The following is a 16261-nucleotide window of genomic DNA, read 5'->3' as shown; positions in this document are numbered from 1 at the left end:
TGGTTTTGCAATTTTTAAATAGGCTCATTTCCTTTTGCTAATCACCCAAATTGCAGTATTTTTGGAATGAAATAACAAATCAGTTTGTAATCATTTCCATCATTAAGAAAAAAGCATCTGAAGTTATTTCTTAGCAGTCTTACTGATTTAGAAATATTCAGCTACTGGAAATGATATTTAACTCTCCTTTTTTCTGGTTCAAATTCTTACTTTTTCTTCAAGGAAGACAGAAGATTCATGTTAGTCACCAAAGGATTTACCGTGTGTCTATGTTACACGCAGAACACTTTTTTAATTTTTAAGGAGCATTTTTAAAGAGTTGGATGAGATTATTTCTTTAAAGTAGTGAAAAAGCAAAGCGTTTAAATAACAGTTAACAACCCAAATCTTACTGGTTATCATGTAGTCTGATTTCCCAGTTTTAAAGCTAGAGACTGAAAAGAACATTGCCTCCTACACCCCTATTTGTCATACGAGGGTAAAGAAAATCCTGCTCTCTCAAGTCAACCAGGGATGGGATGTACCCACCTTCATCTTGAAGGCAGAGGGTATTGATGCCAATGCTGTTGCTGAATCCAGCAACATTCAATCAAAAGGCAATCGTTTCCTTAAAAATAAAATTGAGGCGCAACGTGGTGGAATGTTGATGGCCCTGGATGCTGGTGGATGCCATAAGGGGGTCTATTATCCTCTTCTTTTGCGTGTGTGTTGAAAGTTTCCACAGTCAAAAGAAAGAGCCAGGCAGAAGAAAAGGAATCACACTTTTGAGGAGCAAAGTGGTTAAACAAATTACACTAGTGAATATTGCACACCAGTCTGAACTGGCTTCATTTGTTAAAAATATCCATCCTGTGATCTCAGCTCTGACCTACTGAATCAGGATCTCCAAGGAGGGGCGCAGCCTAGGAATCTGCCATTTTAACAAGCTCCCCAGACCATTTTGATGTGTGGTCAAACGGGAATACCGTGGATTGAGCAGCATGGGAGCACCTTGTCAAATTCATATTTTCCTGCTCTTTTTTCTCTCATTGAAGGTGAAATATAACTTCCTTCCCCTTCATTTGCTCAACAAATACTTATCAAGGTCTTATCCTGTGCCAGTCCGTGTGCAAGCTACCAGGGAAATAAGGATTTATAGAAGAATCCATGCCCTCCCTCAGGGGGTTCACAGTGTGATGAGCAGAGAATGCGTTTAGTTTTGTTTTGTTTTGCATTAGAGTGAGGATTTTATTTCACTGTGACAATCTACTTAAACCTAAAAAATGGCAAGTATCCTAGATAGTTTTCTTAGGGAGCAAACCACTACCTAGAGAGTAAGATAAGGAAATAAGAAATGACTGAATTGTATGAGGCTCTGATCATTCTACACACTGGCCAAGGTGCCAAAATATTAGAGACCTGTCTTTCAAAAAGTTCTAAATCAGCCCTGGTGATGAATTAGCCAAGAGTAAGAAGAATTTGCACAGTGGTATTCGGAAAGAGTCTTGCATTCCCCTGCTAAGGATAAGTTAGGCTCTAGGATGCGCTTTAAAACTTGAGGAAAAGAGACTGGCCAAAGTAGAGGGAACCAGTGCTGCCTGTTTCCCTGGGTATTAACATACTGAGCCAAAGTAAAATCTCTCCCTGTCCCACTTGCCCCATACCCCTTCTTCAAAGAGGCATCTGAGACCCAAAGAAGTTACTCACATGTAGTAACTCTAAGAAAACATGCCCTGTTTTAGATAAGTCCAGTGCTACTTCTATCCTTCCAAGAATTTTAAAGATCTCATCCTGTGCTTTACTTTTTAAAAGTTATTTATTTATTTATTTATTTTAGATTTTTATTGGGGAGTTGGGGGGATGGGAACAGTGCTGGGGAATTGGGGGAAGGGGAACAGACAAGTTGCTGTCGTTTTGTTCTTCAGTCTAGCTGTGGAGGACGTTGCTTCATTGCCCCAAGTTGGCATCATCATTGCGCTCTTCCCGGGTGAGGCAGATCAGTCGCAGGCTTCTGGACGGCCGCTCACTGCAGCTGCTGGCCGCTCATGCTGGCTGCTGGCTACACACGGTAGCCCATGGCAACCCACTGCAGTAGTGGCTGCAGCCTGCGCTGTCGCCGGCGACTCACAGCAGCCCAGCTTCCAGTTGAGCTATTGTTCAGCATCTTAGTTGTGGAGGGCAGTGTCACTGGCCCTCATATGTGGGATCCGAACCGGGCCCTCTGGCATCCCAAGCCAGTTCTTAACCATTGCGCCACTTGGCCGGCCCTAAAAGTTATTTATTATAGAAAACTTCAAGCATACACGAAAGCAGAGAACGGTACAGTAAACTACTGTGTTCTCACCACCCAGCTCCAGCCATTTTTATTACACAGTCAATCCTGTCTCATCTGAGCCCCCTAGATTCTCCTCACCCTAGATTTCTGTCATTCTATTATCTCCCATGGAAATATTTCAGAATGCATCTCTAAAAGGGCTTTTTTACCCCCACCCAAACATAACCACAACATTGTTATACCTAAGAAGTTAATAATAATTCCTTACCATCAAAAGCCAATCAATGTTCACATTTTTCCAATTTCTTATGAAATCTTTGTACAGATTTAAAAAAAATTAGAATCCAAATAAGTTCCATTCATTGCAATTGGCTGACATATATCTCTTAAGTAACTTTGTCTCTTAATCTTTGTGTTTTTTTTTCCCATGTAGTTTTTGATGTAGTTGTTGTTGAAGAAATCAGATTTGTCCCAGAGAATATCTCATAGTCTGGATTTTGCTGAGTGCATCCCCATTTGTATTCTCCATAAACTGATTGTTAGAGCTAGAGGCCCCATCATTGCAGTTTGATTCTTTAAGCCCATTTTAGTTACACTTTGGAACGTGAGTGTGTCTGATGTGCTAGGTGCAAACTATTGGTGGGAGGGTGAAGGAGCATAGTAGGGATTTGGTGCAAAATGGCAAACCCGTCACCAGTGAGTAGTAGGAGGGAGGAGAGTGAACTTTTATTGAGTGCCCACTGTATACAGCCACAGGACTCGGTGCTTTTCATATGCTCTCTTATAAACATGAGCGCTATGTTGTGAATGGGAGATGGTCCCATTTTCACATGCAGAAACTCTGGTTCAGAGAGAGTTTATAACCTGCCTGTTTCTCACAGTTAATGGGTGGATCAGGATATAAAAAAGGGTCTGTTTGTCTCTAAAGTGTGTCATTCTCTTGCCCCTGTACACATGGGGCCAAGTAGGCATTGTGAATGAGTACAATCGACCTGACATTGAAAAAAGAAAAAAAATCAAAGGCCGAAGGGTGACAAGTGGCACTTTCACTGGTCGTGGTGTCAGCGAGTGGAAAGGACCTTGGAGAGGAGGGCCTACCCCACTCCAATCTTGTTGTCATGCAAGAATGCAGACCCAGTGTGGCCAGATCTTTTGAGTTTTCAAGAGAAGCCACGTGTTTGTATTTCTATGGAAAAACTCTAGATTTCAAAATGTTATTTTCTATGTTTAAATTTTTAAAAATGCTGTCTATGCCAAAATGATGGGCCAAACTGAACAAATGCTCAGCCTGCCACCCCTGTCCCATCCCATGCTGCTCGAAGCATGTCAACTGACAATTGGCACCGAAGGCCGCAGGAGTTAACTGTCAGAGGTAGGTGTTGCCCTTGAAATTACAGAAAGGGAATATTAAGCAGCTCTTAAAAGACATCAAGAGACAATGAAGAACACCTTTGAAAGGTGAAAGACCATTTAGACATTGAAAGAAAAAAAGCCAAATTTCTGAATTCTGAACAGATCAGACCTTGAAGCAGGGACAGCCTTCTTCAGGTACCTTCTCTCATCCTCGTGGTGATTGAGTTTTTACTGTGTCCCCGAGGGTATTCTGAGGACTTCCTAAGTATTTGTAAGTTTCAGCTCCTTTAAGATTCACCACAACCCTGTCATTATCTCTAATTATAGAAAGGTGACATGGGGCTGAGAGTTAAACCCAGGTTGACTGTAAAGTCTGCTTACTTACTCAATGTAGTCTTTCTTCCATTGGATAGTTCCTAACTTAAGGCATTAAATAGTAGAAGCTGGAATTCACTGGAATTCACGTAACTGTGGATTCCCAAAGCTATATCCTCTGCTGTCTTCAGCCTTCAATGAAACAGTAGAATCTCTCTTTCTTCCCGGTAGAGCTTGATGAGTCTGAGCTAATTTATGTGGCTTCCAGCTGCGGGTGTTCACATCCCAATTTTTAGTTAGTTAATTCCTTCTCCATACACTTATGTATTCATTACTATCTCAAAAGTAGATATATGAGAGCAAAATCAATGTATAAGTATCATTTGTCCTATTTTCGGTTCAGCAGGAATATCAATAATTTAAAAAATATTTATCAATAAGTAAAATAATATAATAAAATTTCTTCTTTGCTCTTCTGAAAGTTGTAATTCACAGACATCGGATTTAAACTTACGAGTCTGCTCAGTAAAGCTGGGAACTTGAAGAGTGAGGAAGCTAGCTGGACATTTGTGCAAGTAAAGGCACTTTGTCGCAGTTATTTGCAAGACAGTTAATAAGCCTGTAGCTTATAAAGTCAGTCATTTTTCTGTCTCAGGCAATTTAAAGCTTTCTTATTACTTGGTAAGGTGACTGATGAGGGACACTCAGTATGTCCCTCATGGAGATAAAAGGGCAGGGTGGTTTGGCAGGCAGGCGAAGAAAAACCCCTTCTTTGGCTCAGCGCATTTGCCCCCTTGAATAACTGCTCACTGAACTTGAGGACAAAGACCTTTTCTCCCGGGCAGCTTTCTTCCTCCTTGTCCAGGCATTCTGTAAGCAGTCTCCTAGTTACAGGGGTACAGCGCTCCAGCCCCCCAAGCCTGCACCCAGCCTCCTGTCATTTGTCAGTGGATGAATGTTTGGAGACGCAGCTCCTGTGCTGTGAACTCCAGGGAATGTGGGGTTTTAACATCTTGTTCCCAAGAAGATTTCATGAATTCTGAAAGGTGTTTGATAAGGAGGACAAAGATGGTTAGACATTGAGTGTCAGGATACTTGACGGTGGCTGATAGCACAATATCTAAAGCTGCGTGTAGTCCAGTATGGGAGCCTCTAGGCACATGTGTCTATTTAACTAAAAAAATTTTTTTTTAAATTGTGGTAAAATACATATAACATAAAATTTACCATCTTAACCATTTTTAAGTGTACAGTTTTGTTGTGTTAAGTATATGTATATTGTTGTGCAACTAATCTCCAGAACGTTTCATCTTGCAACACTGAAATTCTATACCCATTAAACATCTCCCAACACCCCAATTTCCCCCCAACCCAGCCCCTGGCCACCGCCATTCTCCTTTCTGTCTCTATGAGTTTGACTGCTCTAAGAACCTCACGTAAGTGAAATTATACAGTAGTTGCAGTTTGCTGACTGGCTTATTCCTCTTAGCATAAAGCACAGATAAATGTACTTTAAAATATTCTGAACAAGTACTTCTTAGGAAATGCCTGTCAGTTGAAACATCTATGGGAGCTAAATTGGAGTGTTTCATTCATTGGAACTGTTGGTTTATTGCTAGCCTGGCAAGAATCCTAATGGGTATTTAGCACAAAGAAGCCTTATGCAGTAGACCCACCCATTAAGCCTGTTGCTTTCAAAGGTTTTTGCTTGAGACCCACAGTCAGAGAGAGCTGTTGTGTTTCAACCCAGTAAACACACACACACTTATATGTGTATATGTGTATACCCAAACTTAAGGTTCCTCTTACCAACACCATGAGAGTTGCGTATACTGTATTCTTTTCTTAAAAAAATGATTCTCTTAAAAAATTGCTGATTTTACCCACTAAATTGAAATCTCATCCACTCAGTTGATTTCATAACCCACGAAAAGACCACACCGTGTAGTTTGGAAAACACTTAACTCATACCTGGGTTCCTTTTCAGGCCTATCATGTAACACTGCACCCCCCTCCCCACCCCCCTCACCTCCACCTCTGGGTCCCCATGCTTCAGAGTTACCCCTCAAAACAAACAAGTTAAAAGAATTACCGTCATGGGCCGGCCGAGTGGCGCGTTGGTTAAGAGCTGGCTTGGGATGCCAGAGGGCCCTGGTTTGGATCCCACATATGAGGGCCAGTGACACTGCCCTCTACAGCTAAGATGCTGAACAACAGCTCAACCTGGAGCTGGGCTGCCGTGAGTCGCCAGCGATGGCGTAGGCTGCAGCCCCTGTGGCAGTGGGTTGCCATGGGCTACCGTGTGTAGCCAGCAGCCAGCGTGAGCGGCCAGCAGCCAGCGTGAGCGGCCAGCAGCCACTGTGATTGGCCGTCCAGAAGCCGGCGACTGATCTGCCTCACCCTGGAAGAGCGCAATGATGGTGCCAACTTGGGCCAGTGAATCAACGTCCTCCACAACTAGACTGAAGAACAAAAGGACAACAACTTGTCTGTTCCCCTTCCCCCAATTTCCCAGCACTGTTCCAATACCCCAATTCCCCAATAAAAATCTTTAAAAAAAAAAATAAAAAATAACCATCATGGCTATTTTTTCTGGGTAAGCTCTGTTCACTGACTTTAATGCTGGTCTTCATAGAGTGTAGTTACGATGGGAAATTCTTTATCAAATGGTTAGACTGTTTCTCGAAGCCAAAGATAAATGCTGAAAAAACTGTATGCAATATGTTTCTGCATTAGCATGTGTGATTGGGAGTTAAGTGAATTTTAGTTTATTTTTCTTTGTGGAGGAAAATCTGACATCTCATAATGCTGTGTAAGGTTACAAAGGGGAAAGGAGAAAAACCTTAAAGCATTTTTGTGTGTGTCATGCATGAATAATGTAACAGTTCCTAAAAATCCTATGAATAAAAATTTCAAAGTGCATATTTTGTACAGTATATAGATGAGTTACCTCGTCCTTTGTGTAGGAGGTGAGCTATCTGCTTAGAGGAGGTGGTTGGAGGTTTATATATATATGGATAAAACTTTTTTTTTTTAGTTTGAATATCTGGTATGTTAACTGGTATTTTGATAAATAATAGGAACACAATGGAGTTCCTTTCAATCACTTTCAGCAGGATTTTATCTGACTGCAGAGAGCTGACTGCCTGCTGGGCCAGCTTTTCTTTTCCTGTAAAGGAGCCGCTGTAGGAGTCCTGTCCACTGTTTGTGTGAAATAACAGGAGTGAAAATGTGTGTACTCCTTGAGTAACTCTGAATTGGGCAGACTATAAAAAAAAACGTAAAAGAAAGTATCACAGAATAAATATAATAACACTGAATAAAAAAATTTCATCTTAAATATTACTCAAAGAAAAATTTTCCAGTCTTGAAATTTTAGATGTGTCAGGACATAGAAGTGGAGTAATTTTTTTTCTTTAAAATAAAATTCCAAAATTGGTAATGTCCTCTGGGTTTACTTATTTTTTAAAAAATCAGTTTTGTGATCATATAAGCATATATTTTATAGGAAAATTGGAAATTAAAGGAAAATATGAAAAAAGAAAAGCCCAGAAAGAATTCAATGGCCAGGCTACCATTGTAAGCATTTGGGGCACATTTCCTTCTAGTCTTTTCCTATGCATATTTTTACATAAGTAAGATCATTTACTTTGGACCCTCTCCCCAAACCATTTCTCCCATGCAATTAAAAACTCTTTACAAACATGTTATTAATGATTTTATAGTATTCCACCATATAGATGTAGCATACATTTTTAGCCATTTCTCTGATGTGGAACGCTTAAACTTCAGGCAGTTTTTCACCTGTATAAACAAATACCTCTGTGATGAAGACTTGTGTGCATAAATCTTGTCCGTATTCCTGACCGTTTCCTTAGGTTAGAAACATAGGGAATTCCCCGTGGATCCCTTTATCTCCAGCTAAAGAGCTGTGTCCTCCCTATCACAGCCAATTTCTTTGAAAATTGTCTATATGCCCTGGCTCCGCTTCCGACCTAAAACCTGGCTAAAACGCCTTCAGTAGCTTTAGTGTTTATTATGGGATGGACATTGCAACCCTTGCTGTGGCCTTCAAGGCCCAGCATGGACCGGCCTACCTACCAACCTCTCCAGCCTCTTCCCCGCTCTCTCTGGCCTCAGCCGCTCTGGCTTTTTAATGTTTTGGCCCCTGTCCCTCTCTCCAGCCACAGAGCCTTCCAACCTGCATCTCAGCTCCTCCCCAACCATCTGTCCTTTGTGTGGGAGGTGAGATACCTGCTTAGAGTAGGTGGTTGGAGGCTTGATGAGAAATGAAGGTACCAAAAGTTTATGTAGGAGAGAAAGAGAGTAATTGACCTGAGAAGTACACAAAGATTCCCAGGTAGCAATGAGGGCCGCTTTCAAGGTGTAGTCTGAGTTAGAAATGGGAGATTTGCATCAGAGGACATGGGTTTGGCATCCAGGCTCTGATCACCTTTAGTTTCTGGAGAAAAGAGCTTGCTTAGGCTCAGCCAGCCTGGTGAGTTCAGTAGCTGCTTCCTAAGGTTTGTTTTCCTCACTCTTCTGGAAGTGTCCTGCCTTCTCTTTGCTGATGCAATTTATATGGATGACAGCACATTTTGTCATTTGACTAAGTGGAGGACTTCCACAAATAAGTATTTCTGGGGTCATTGGAAATGACAATGTGAAAATCTCCATTTCTGGGTTTATTGGGAAGTTGTAACGCTTCTCTGTCCAACAGGATTCCTACTACCCACATGTGGTTATTTAAATTTAAACTAATGAAAGTTTGTGATAAAATTAAAAATTCAATTCCTCAATCACTAACTACACTTCAACAGCCACCTGAGGCGAGTGGCTACTGTATTGAACAGTGGAGATGGGACATTTCCATCATTCTAGAATGTTCTTTTGGATAGCACTAATCTAAAGAGTAGAAAAGGATCCAGCTAAGTCATCTCCAAAGCTTCAGTGTGTAGAATGGTTATCCAGGTAAAATAAATGGATAATTAACCTCGGCTAGTTGGCTGCTGGTTGTGATACAGTTTGCAAGGCTCATCTAGCATTAAAAAAAAACAGGCATTAAAATTCTGCTCCCTCTGGCCTTCCCAGTCATTCACAAAATCCAGTGGAAAAGCCAGCCTCCCTGGCCCCACATAACCCTGGGCTTCTGTTGCCCACATCTTCATCATGCTCAAGTGACCCAGATGACTTCCTGACCAAGCAGATGTCCTAGCTGAAGACTAGGTACTTGTCCAAAAACCTGTGGGTTTTATTTCTTTTCTAGAGGTACATCTCATTAACACAAGCCCTGTGGACTTCTACTATTTTTATAGATCAAATAAAGTAAGGTTCTCCTCAGAGATGAGACACCAGTACTTTTGAGATGGCTCCACAGTAGTGGAGGAAGGGAAGGCATATTACAGACGAGAGGCATACAGACACAGGTAAGCGCACCTTATCTCCATCTTATCTTCTTCGGGGTCCGTTACACTCTATTTGGCTCAGCCAGCCCTTCCTCCCACCCCCAAATTCTAGGAACCCTCTAAAAAGGCATTTTATCTTATAATTATTCTTGGTTTCTCTTTCACACACAGAGTCTTTGTTTATCTCTCTGTACCCCTGAAGTCTGAAGATAATGCAGTTTTTGTGAAAATGAAAAAGGTCAAGGGGAGAAAGAACTGGAGTCTCTTTATCTTCCTGCCTTTTCGTTCTCACACAGGGGAGAGGGGATATTTTTCTGAGCTGGGAGGGAATTATCTTCTGAGTTATGGGCTGCCATGAGCAATGCAACCAACTCTGACAGCCCAGGCTGTGCAAGTACAAGCTGATGTGAAGTAGCCCAGATGTAGACAGAGCAATGTGGTCCCTCACGAAGATGTTTCTAAACATACAATGTTGCCGACTCTGCAGTTTGGGAATTGCTCCAGTTATCAGTGAGGTGAGCTGGTTCTGACTGGCTTGCTCAGCAGAACATTTGAGATGCTGCTCTATTTGAACAGTTAAACCCCAAATAAAATATCTTATACTCATGTAGCCTCCAGAGTTTGCAAGATATGTTCTTAGGCATCATTTCATTTGATACTCATGATAAACCTCTGGGCTGGGGCAAAACATTGGCAGAAGAGAACACCGAGGCTCAGAGAGGTAAAGTGACGCTCAAGGTCACACAGCTAGTAGGTGGCAGGGCCGAGTTTTGAATCCCAGTTGCTTTGCTGAGAACACTGCTTTCCTTCTCACTTATATTTTGAATTTGTAAAAATAAAACACATTTAAGTTGGGTGGTTGATGGCACGAATGTGATAGTTGGTTCCATAGATCATGTTTGTTGAGTGGGGGTTGGAGAAGGAGCAACTATAATTGGGTGGCGTGGGTCCTGCCCTCAGGGACCTTTCTTTGAAAGAGTGGAAGCAGTACAGTTATAAGCAACAAATGCACATTATCCTAGAACAAACTGAATGCATTAGTGGTTATGATGCTAAAAAAAAATGACATAGTTCTTTATAGAAGGTTTTCTGAAACAAAGGGATTTTGAATCAGATCTTGACAGATATTCACAAAGACCACAAGAAGGGCATTCTAGCCAGGTGCAGGGATGTGGTGGTGAGAAAGAGCTGCAGAGAGTCAGCTTCAGTTTGGTGGGGGATTAAGTGAGAATTGAATACTTGTTCAGTATTTATTGAAACTCTCCCCTGCAGAAGACGTTGCAGAGAGCTGGGTTTACAGTGGTGTACAAAGGAGACGCAATCCCTGCTTTCATATTGCATAGACTTTGGGGCAAAAGACTAAGTATTGATTGAATTACACAGGTATTTCAGATTTGATTGTTTGTATAGCACAGTGACATAAATTAGAGTGGCCTTTGAGCTGGTATGTGAAGGAGCAGAAGTTAAGTAGGCAGCTGGTTTTGGTGTAGGGATCAGGGAAAGGAGTGTTCAAAACAGAGGGCTCGGCCTGTGCAAAGGCCTTGGGAGTATGGGAGGAATTGGGAAAAGGCCTGTGTGTTGGAGTTGAGAGAGTGGACGGACGAGTGGCAGATGAGGCTGGGGAGGGGGCACGAGCTAGATCAGCTTTTAGTCTTTGTTCTAGGAGCTGTGGGAAACCTATCAAGGGTTTTAAGCAGGAATGACATGACAAAAACCATCCTTTTAAAAAGATCACTTCGGCTGCCATGTGGCGAATGTTTTGAAGGGGGAATAATAGCAGTTATGGAGTAATCCCTTAGGAGGCTACTGCAGTGATCCAGCCTGGAGAGGATAGTGCTTGGTGCAGGGTGGTGGTGGTGGAGGTAGAGACAAGTGGATAGTTTCCATAGAGATTTGGGAGCTCGAACCTACAGGACTTGGTAATATGTTAGGCAATGGAGAAGCAGGTGGTAAGGATGGTTCCTGAGTTCTGGGTGCTCCAGTGAGATGGATGGTGGAACTGGCCACTGGGATAAGGAACCTTGGAAAGGGATCCAGTTTGGGGAAGAAGGTGATGAAATCAGCTTTGGATCTCCAGTAGGCAGCTGGGTCTATGGGTTGGGAGCTCAAGGAGAGGACTGAGTTGGAATTAAGTGTCATTGGTACATAAGTGATAAGGGAAGCTCTGGGTGTGGATGACTGTTCCCAAAGAGAAAAGAGCACTGAATGAGGGATAAAGGATCAAACAGGAAGGATGCTCGGGGCCAAGTAGAAGAGAACAAGCCAGCCCAGGAGCAACTGGAGAGGTAGGAGGGAAACCAAAAGTTGCCTGAGGGTTATGTCATTGATGTAGAGTAAATAATATATTTAAAAAGGGAAGTATCTTTCAGTTTAAATCTAGACCCATTCCCATCACCGCCCTCAAATCTATTGCGTGGCAGCCGTGCATCTCCGAGGCACTTCCGTAGGGCACCGTGACAAGTATACTTATTTATTTTTCTATTACTGTGACAGATTGCAGTGTGCGTGTGTTTTCTGCCTGGAACAACAACCTCCTTTCCTTTCTCCTACATCATTGCACTTTTGACTGCCACTGCAGTTTGTTGCAAATCCAAGCTCATTTCATCCCACGGAATACCAAACAATATCTGGTCTCGGGGGGCTCTGTAATTCTACTCCAGGCGCCCCACCTTCATTTGCCAGCTGGGATCTCTTAATGAGCTAGCTGCACACAGTTCGATACTAACACTCTTTTAGCTGGTGAAATATGTTTGAAGGTCGCACTGTTGGAGTGGTCCACGTTAGGCCCGCCTCCATGCTGTCTCCAACAATCTCTCCCTTTTCAGGATGGCTGCAGCGCCCCCGAGTTGCTGTTTGGTGGCCTTCCCGCCGCGTGCCAAGGACGGTCTGGTTGTATTTGGAAAAAATTCAGCTCGGCCCAGGGATGAAGTGCAGGAGGTTGTGTATTTCCCGGCTGCGGATCATGAACCCCAGAGCAAGGTGGAGGTAAGTGATGCATAACAGGCTCTCACTTAGCGGCCGTCGTCTTTCTCTGGCTTTGCGCAGCACACCATCACGACTTTCATGGAAGCCGGCTCACGAGTCAGAACTCTCATGTCGGCTGTCGATTCCCTTTTGAATTAGGCTTGACTTGTAGCCTTAAAAATAGGGTCATATGGAGAATTCTATGTTCGTTGCTAGGGCCCTTATTTTATAATTACATACAATATTTACATGGTTCCAAGTCAAATCTACAAAGCAAGGTACAGGCATACCTTTGGGGATATTGCAGGTTTGGTGCCAGGCAACCGCACTAAAGCAGGTGTCATAATAAAGTGAGCTGCAATCGTTTGGCTGGGGTAGGGTCTTGCCTTCAATTTGTAAAAAAAAACAACGCAGCCTGGGTTGGGTACTAGATTGATCGGGGGCATCACTTCATAAGTTATATAAATGTCTAATCACCATGTTGTACACCCGAAAGGAATATAATATTGTATGTCAACTATAATTGGAAAAAAAACCACAAAAAACCCCCACAATGTTTGTGAAGCCTAATAAAGTGAAACGCAATAAAACAAGGGATGCCTGTATATTCTTAGAAGTCTAGTTTCTACCTTTGTCTCGTTTACTCCGTTGCCTTTTTCTCCTATATGTAACCATGTTTGGGAAGTTTTCTGGTTTATCCTTCCATTAAAAGAAGTACATACATATGTAATAAACCACACACACACACATATGTAATAAACCACACACACACACACACACACACACACACACACACACACACACACACGCACGCCTATGAGTATTCATCCCAGCACTTCTCCTTTCTTACATGAATGGTAGCGTGCCATCTATCCTTTTATCTACTTGCCTTTTTTCAGCTAAAACCATATCTTGGAGATCACTCTGTATGGTAAACAGAGGTAGTCTTCATTCCTCACTTAGAGCTCCATAGCGCTCCGTTCTGTGGATGTATCATACTTTAATCGACCCCATGGAACTGGATGTTTGGGTTGCTTTCCAGTCTTTTGCTCTTACAAATAGTGCTGACGTGAACGAGAGCCTGGTCTTGGTTCTGGCACAGTGTCTGGTCTTGGTTTACAGATTTTTATTATGTTAAAAGTATTGTCCATCAGTTTCTATTTAGAGTGCTTAATAAAACAGTGTGTGTCAGGATTTCTTTGGGGTAGGTGCCTAGAAATGGGATTGCTGGTCACCGGGTAAACAAGGACGCGCTTTTGTTAGATGTTATCAAATTTCCTTCGTAGGTGGTGTGCCACTTTGCATCCCCACCAGCAATGTATGAACAAGGCCTCTTTCTCCATATTCCCAGAGCATGTCATCAGACTTTCATGATGGCTGTTTTATGTTAATTTTACATTCTGCTCTTTTTATCCTCAATATTCTAAAATTCTAAAAAAATTTTTATTGGTTGTGTGAGCTCTTATCATTGATTCTTTTGGGTTTTCCTGGTGTATTGTTATAATACCTACAAATAGAGAGAGTTTGATTGCTCTTACGTGTCTAATTATTTTCTTGTCTGATTGGCATATAGCTTGGATTCAGTGTTAATAGTAGTGGATGGAAATTGTAACTGTCTTTGCCTTTGGTCCTGACTTAAGTGGGGCAGCCTCTGTTGCTATCACATTAAGTAAGATGCTGGCTTAGGACTGATATATATATATATATATATATATATATATATATATAAATAACTTTATCATGTTAAAAAGTATACATCGATTACTATTTTGAATACTTAAAAAAAGAAACCCTAAGGAATAGGTATCAAATTTTATTAACCATCTTTTCGGTCACTTGGTAGTCTTTCAGTCACCCAGCCATCTTGGTCATCAGATCCATTGTCAGAGTGGTGCAGTGCTTGTGTTCAAGGAACTCCTGTTTTACTTAATAATGGTCCAAAGCACAAGAGTAGTGATGCTGGCAATTCACATATGCCAAGGAGAAGCCAGAAAGTGCTTCCTTTAAGTGAAAAGGGGAAAGTTCTTGACTCAGTAAGGCATTTTATCATGTCACATCATCACAAAAAGAAGGGTGAATATAGTACAATAAGATATTTGGAAAGAGACCACATTCACATAACTTTTATTACAGTATATTGTTATAATTGTTCTCTTTTATTATTAGTTATTGTTGTTAATTTCTTATTGTGCCTAATTTATAAATTAAACTTTATTATAGGTATGTATGCACATATAGATAGAAACAGTATATATAGGGGTTGCTACTACCCGTGGTTTCAGGGACCCATATGGGTCTTGGAACATATATCCCCCATGGATAACATGTATTACTGTATAAATATGTCTGAAATAAATATTTTAGGAAAATTTGTTTTTTTTGGGGGGGGTGGTAGGCAAAATAACAATCTTTTAGTATCATGGTTACAATCATGTTAGGAAATAGACTAGATTCTTTTCACTAGTGAACCCATGGTATATTATTACTCACTACATCATAGGTTGAGTTATGTCCCCTTGCATGAATTAGTTCAGTTTGATGCATGCCAGAATTAGCTTCTCAGGCAGACCTGACCTCTTTTCTGAGGTGCATGTCTGTATTTGGAGCTGCCTCTGCACATTTCCACATCCAATTCTGCAGGTAAAATCACCTCACAGGTCGGAATCCCATTTGTTTTTGCCATCTCATTTGCTCTCTTTCCTCTGACAGCACCCTGATTTGCCACATAGTTTAACCAGGAACCAGAGGGAAATGTTGACCCTGATTTCCCCACTCATCCTGGATGCATGGAGACAGTTGTCACGGAGTCCTTTCTCTCCTGTATCCCCATCTTTTCCCCCTGCCCCCATCCCATTCAGACCCACCCCCACCTCCCTTCCACAATCTGCCTATTGGTGCCCCAGTGCCTTTCTCCTGGACTCTTACCTCTGCAGAGTCACCAGAATTTTATTGTCCCCAGAATACAGCTCTATCACTGCCTTGTTTAAAAATGGTGGGTTGTGTTTATAGGACAAGAGTCCAGGCTGGTTTGTGTCTATGCCATTCAGAACTCTTCCCAACCGGCATCCTGCTCACTTATCCTTTCTTTCCTTTTCTTCTTTCAAATGAATAGACTTTACTTTTTAGAGCAGTTTTAGGTTTACAGAGAAAAAGGAACAGAAAGTACCGAGAGTTCCTATATATAACCCCTCACCACCCCCAGCCCCGCCTCCCAGGTTCCCTTATTATGAACTTCATGCATAAGGGTGGGACGTTTGTTAGGATCGATGAGCTAGTATTGACACCTTCTTAGCCACGAAAGTCCATCACTTACATTAGGGGCTCACCCTTGGTGTTATACATCCTGTGGGTTTGTACGCTGTATAATGATATGTATCCATCATGACAGCCTCATAGAGAGTAGTTTCACTGCCCTAAAAATACCTTGTGCTCTTCTCGTATTAATCTCTCCCTTCCCCCAACCCCTGGTAACCACTGATCGTTGCACTGTCACCACAGGTTTGTCTTTCCTAGAATGTCATAGTTGGAATCATAGACTATGTAGCTTTTTCAGATTGGCTTCTTTCATTTAGTTATATGCATTTAAGCTTCCTCCTCAAGTCTTTTCCAGGCTTGCTAGTGCATTTCTTTTCAGTGCTGGCTAATATTCCATTGTCTGGAGGTACCATAGTTTATTTTTCCATTCGCCTATTTTGGTTGCATCCAAGTTATGGCAGTTATGAATAAAGTTGCTGTAACTATTTGCATACAGGTTTTTGTATGGACATAAATTTTCAACTCAATTGGCTAAAGATACTTTTTAATGTCATGTTACATTTTGAGTAGGTACTACATTGATGTGGTTCAAAGACCACCTGATATTAGAAAGGTTTGTAGTGAGGAGTCTTACCCCCCTATTCCTATCTACTCTGATTCCCATATTATGTAACGCTTTGTAGTAATTTCTTGCACATCCTTTTGGTGTTTTATA

At 41.8% G+C, this 16261-nt stretch overlaps 1 protein-coding gene across 5 annotated transcripts in view; it reads left to right on the top strand.

The window, feature by feature from the left end:
* Window positions 1-16261, top strand: part of SCRN1 (secernin 1) — a 73436-nt gene that overhangs the window by 24307 nt on the left and 32868 nt on the right. For 3 of the 5 annotated variants that reach the window (XM_019639909.1, XM_019639908.1, XM_019639905.1), the window contains exon 2: window positions 12153-12312. In XM_019639909.1, the coding sequence (XP_019495454.1) occupies window positions 12154-12312 (159 nt within the window). In that variant the 5' untranslated portion in view covers window position 12153. Of the gene's footprint in view, window positions 1-9013; window positions 9149-9237; window positions 9349-12152; window positions 12313-16261 lie in introns of those variants that run through there. The other 2 variants (XM_019639907.1, XM_019639906.1) reach the window with 2 other exon arrangements.

The sequence above is a fragment of the Hipposideros armiger genome, unplaced genomic scaffold (genome assembly GCF_001890085.2).
Source record: "Hipposideros armiger isolate ML-2016 unplaced genomic scaffold, ASM189008v1 scaffold_47, whole genome shotgun sequence".
NCBI classification, from domain to species: domain Eukaryota; kingdom Metazoa; phylum Chordata; class Mammalia; order Chiroptera; family Hipposideridae; genus Hipposideros; species Hipposideros armiger.
This window is presented reverse-complemented; position numbering and strand designations above follow the sequence as displayed.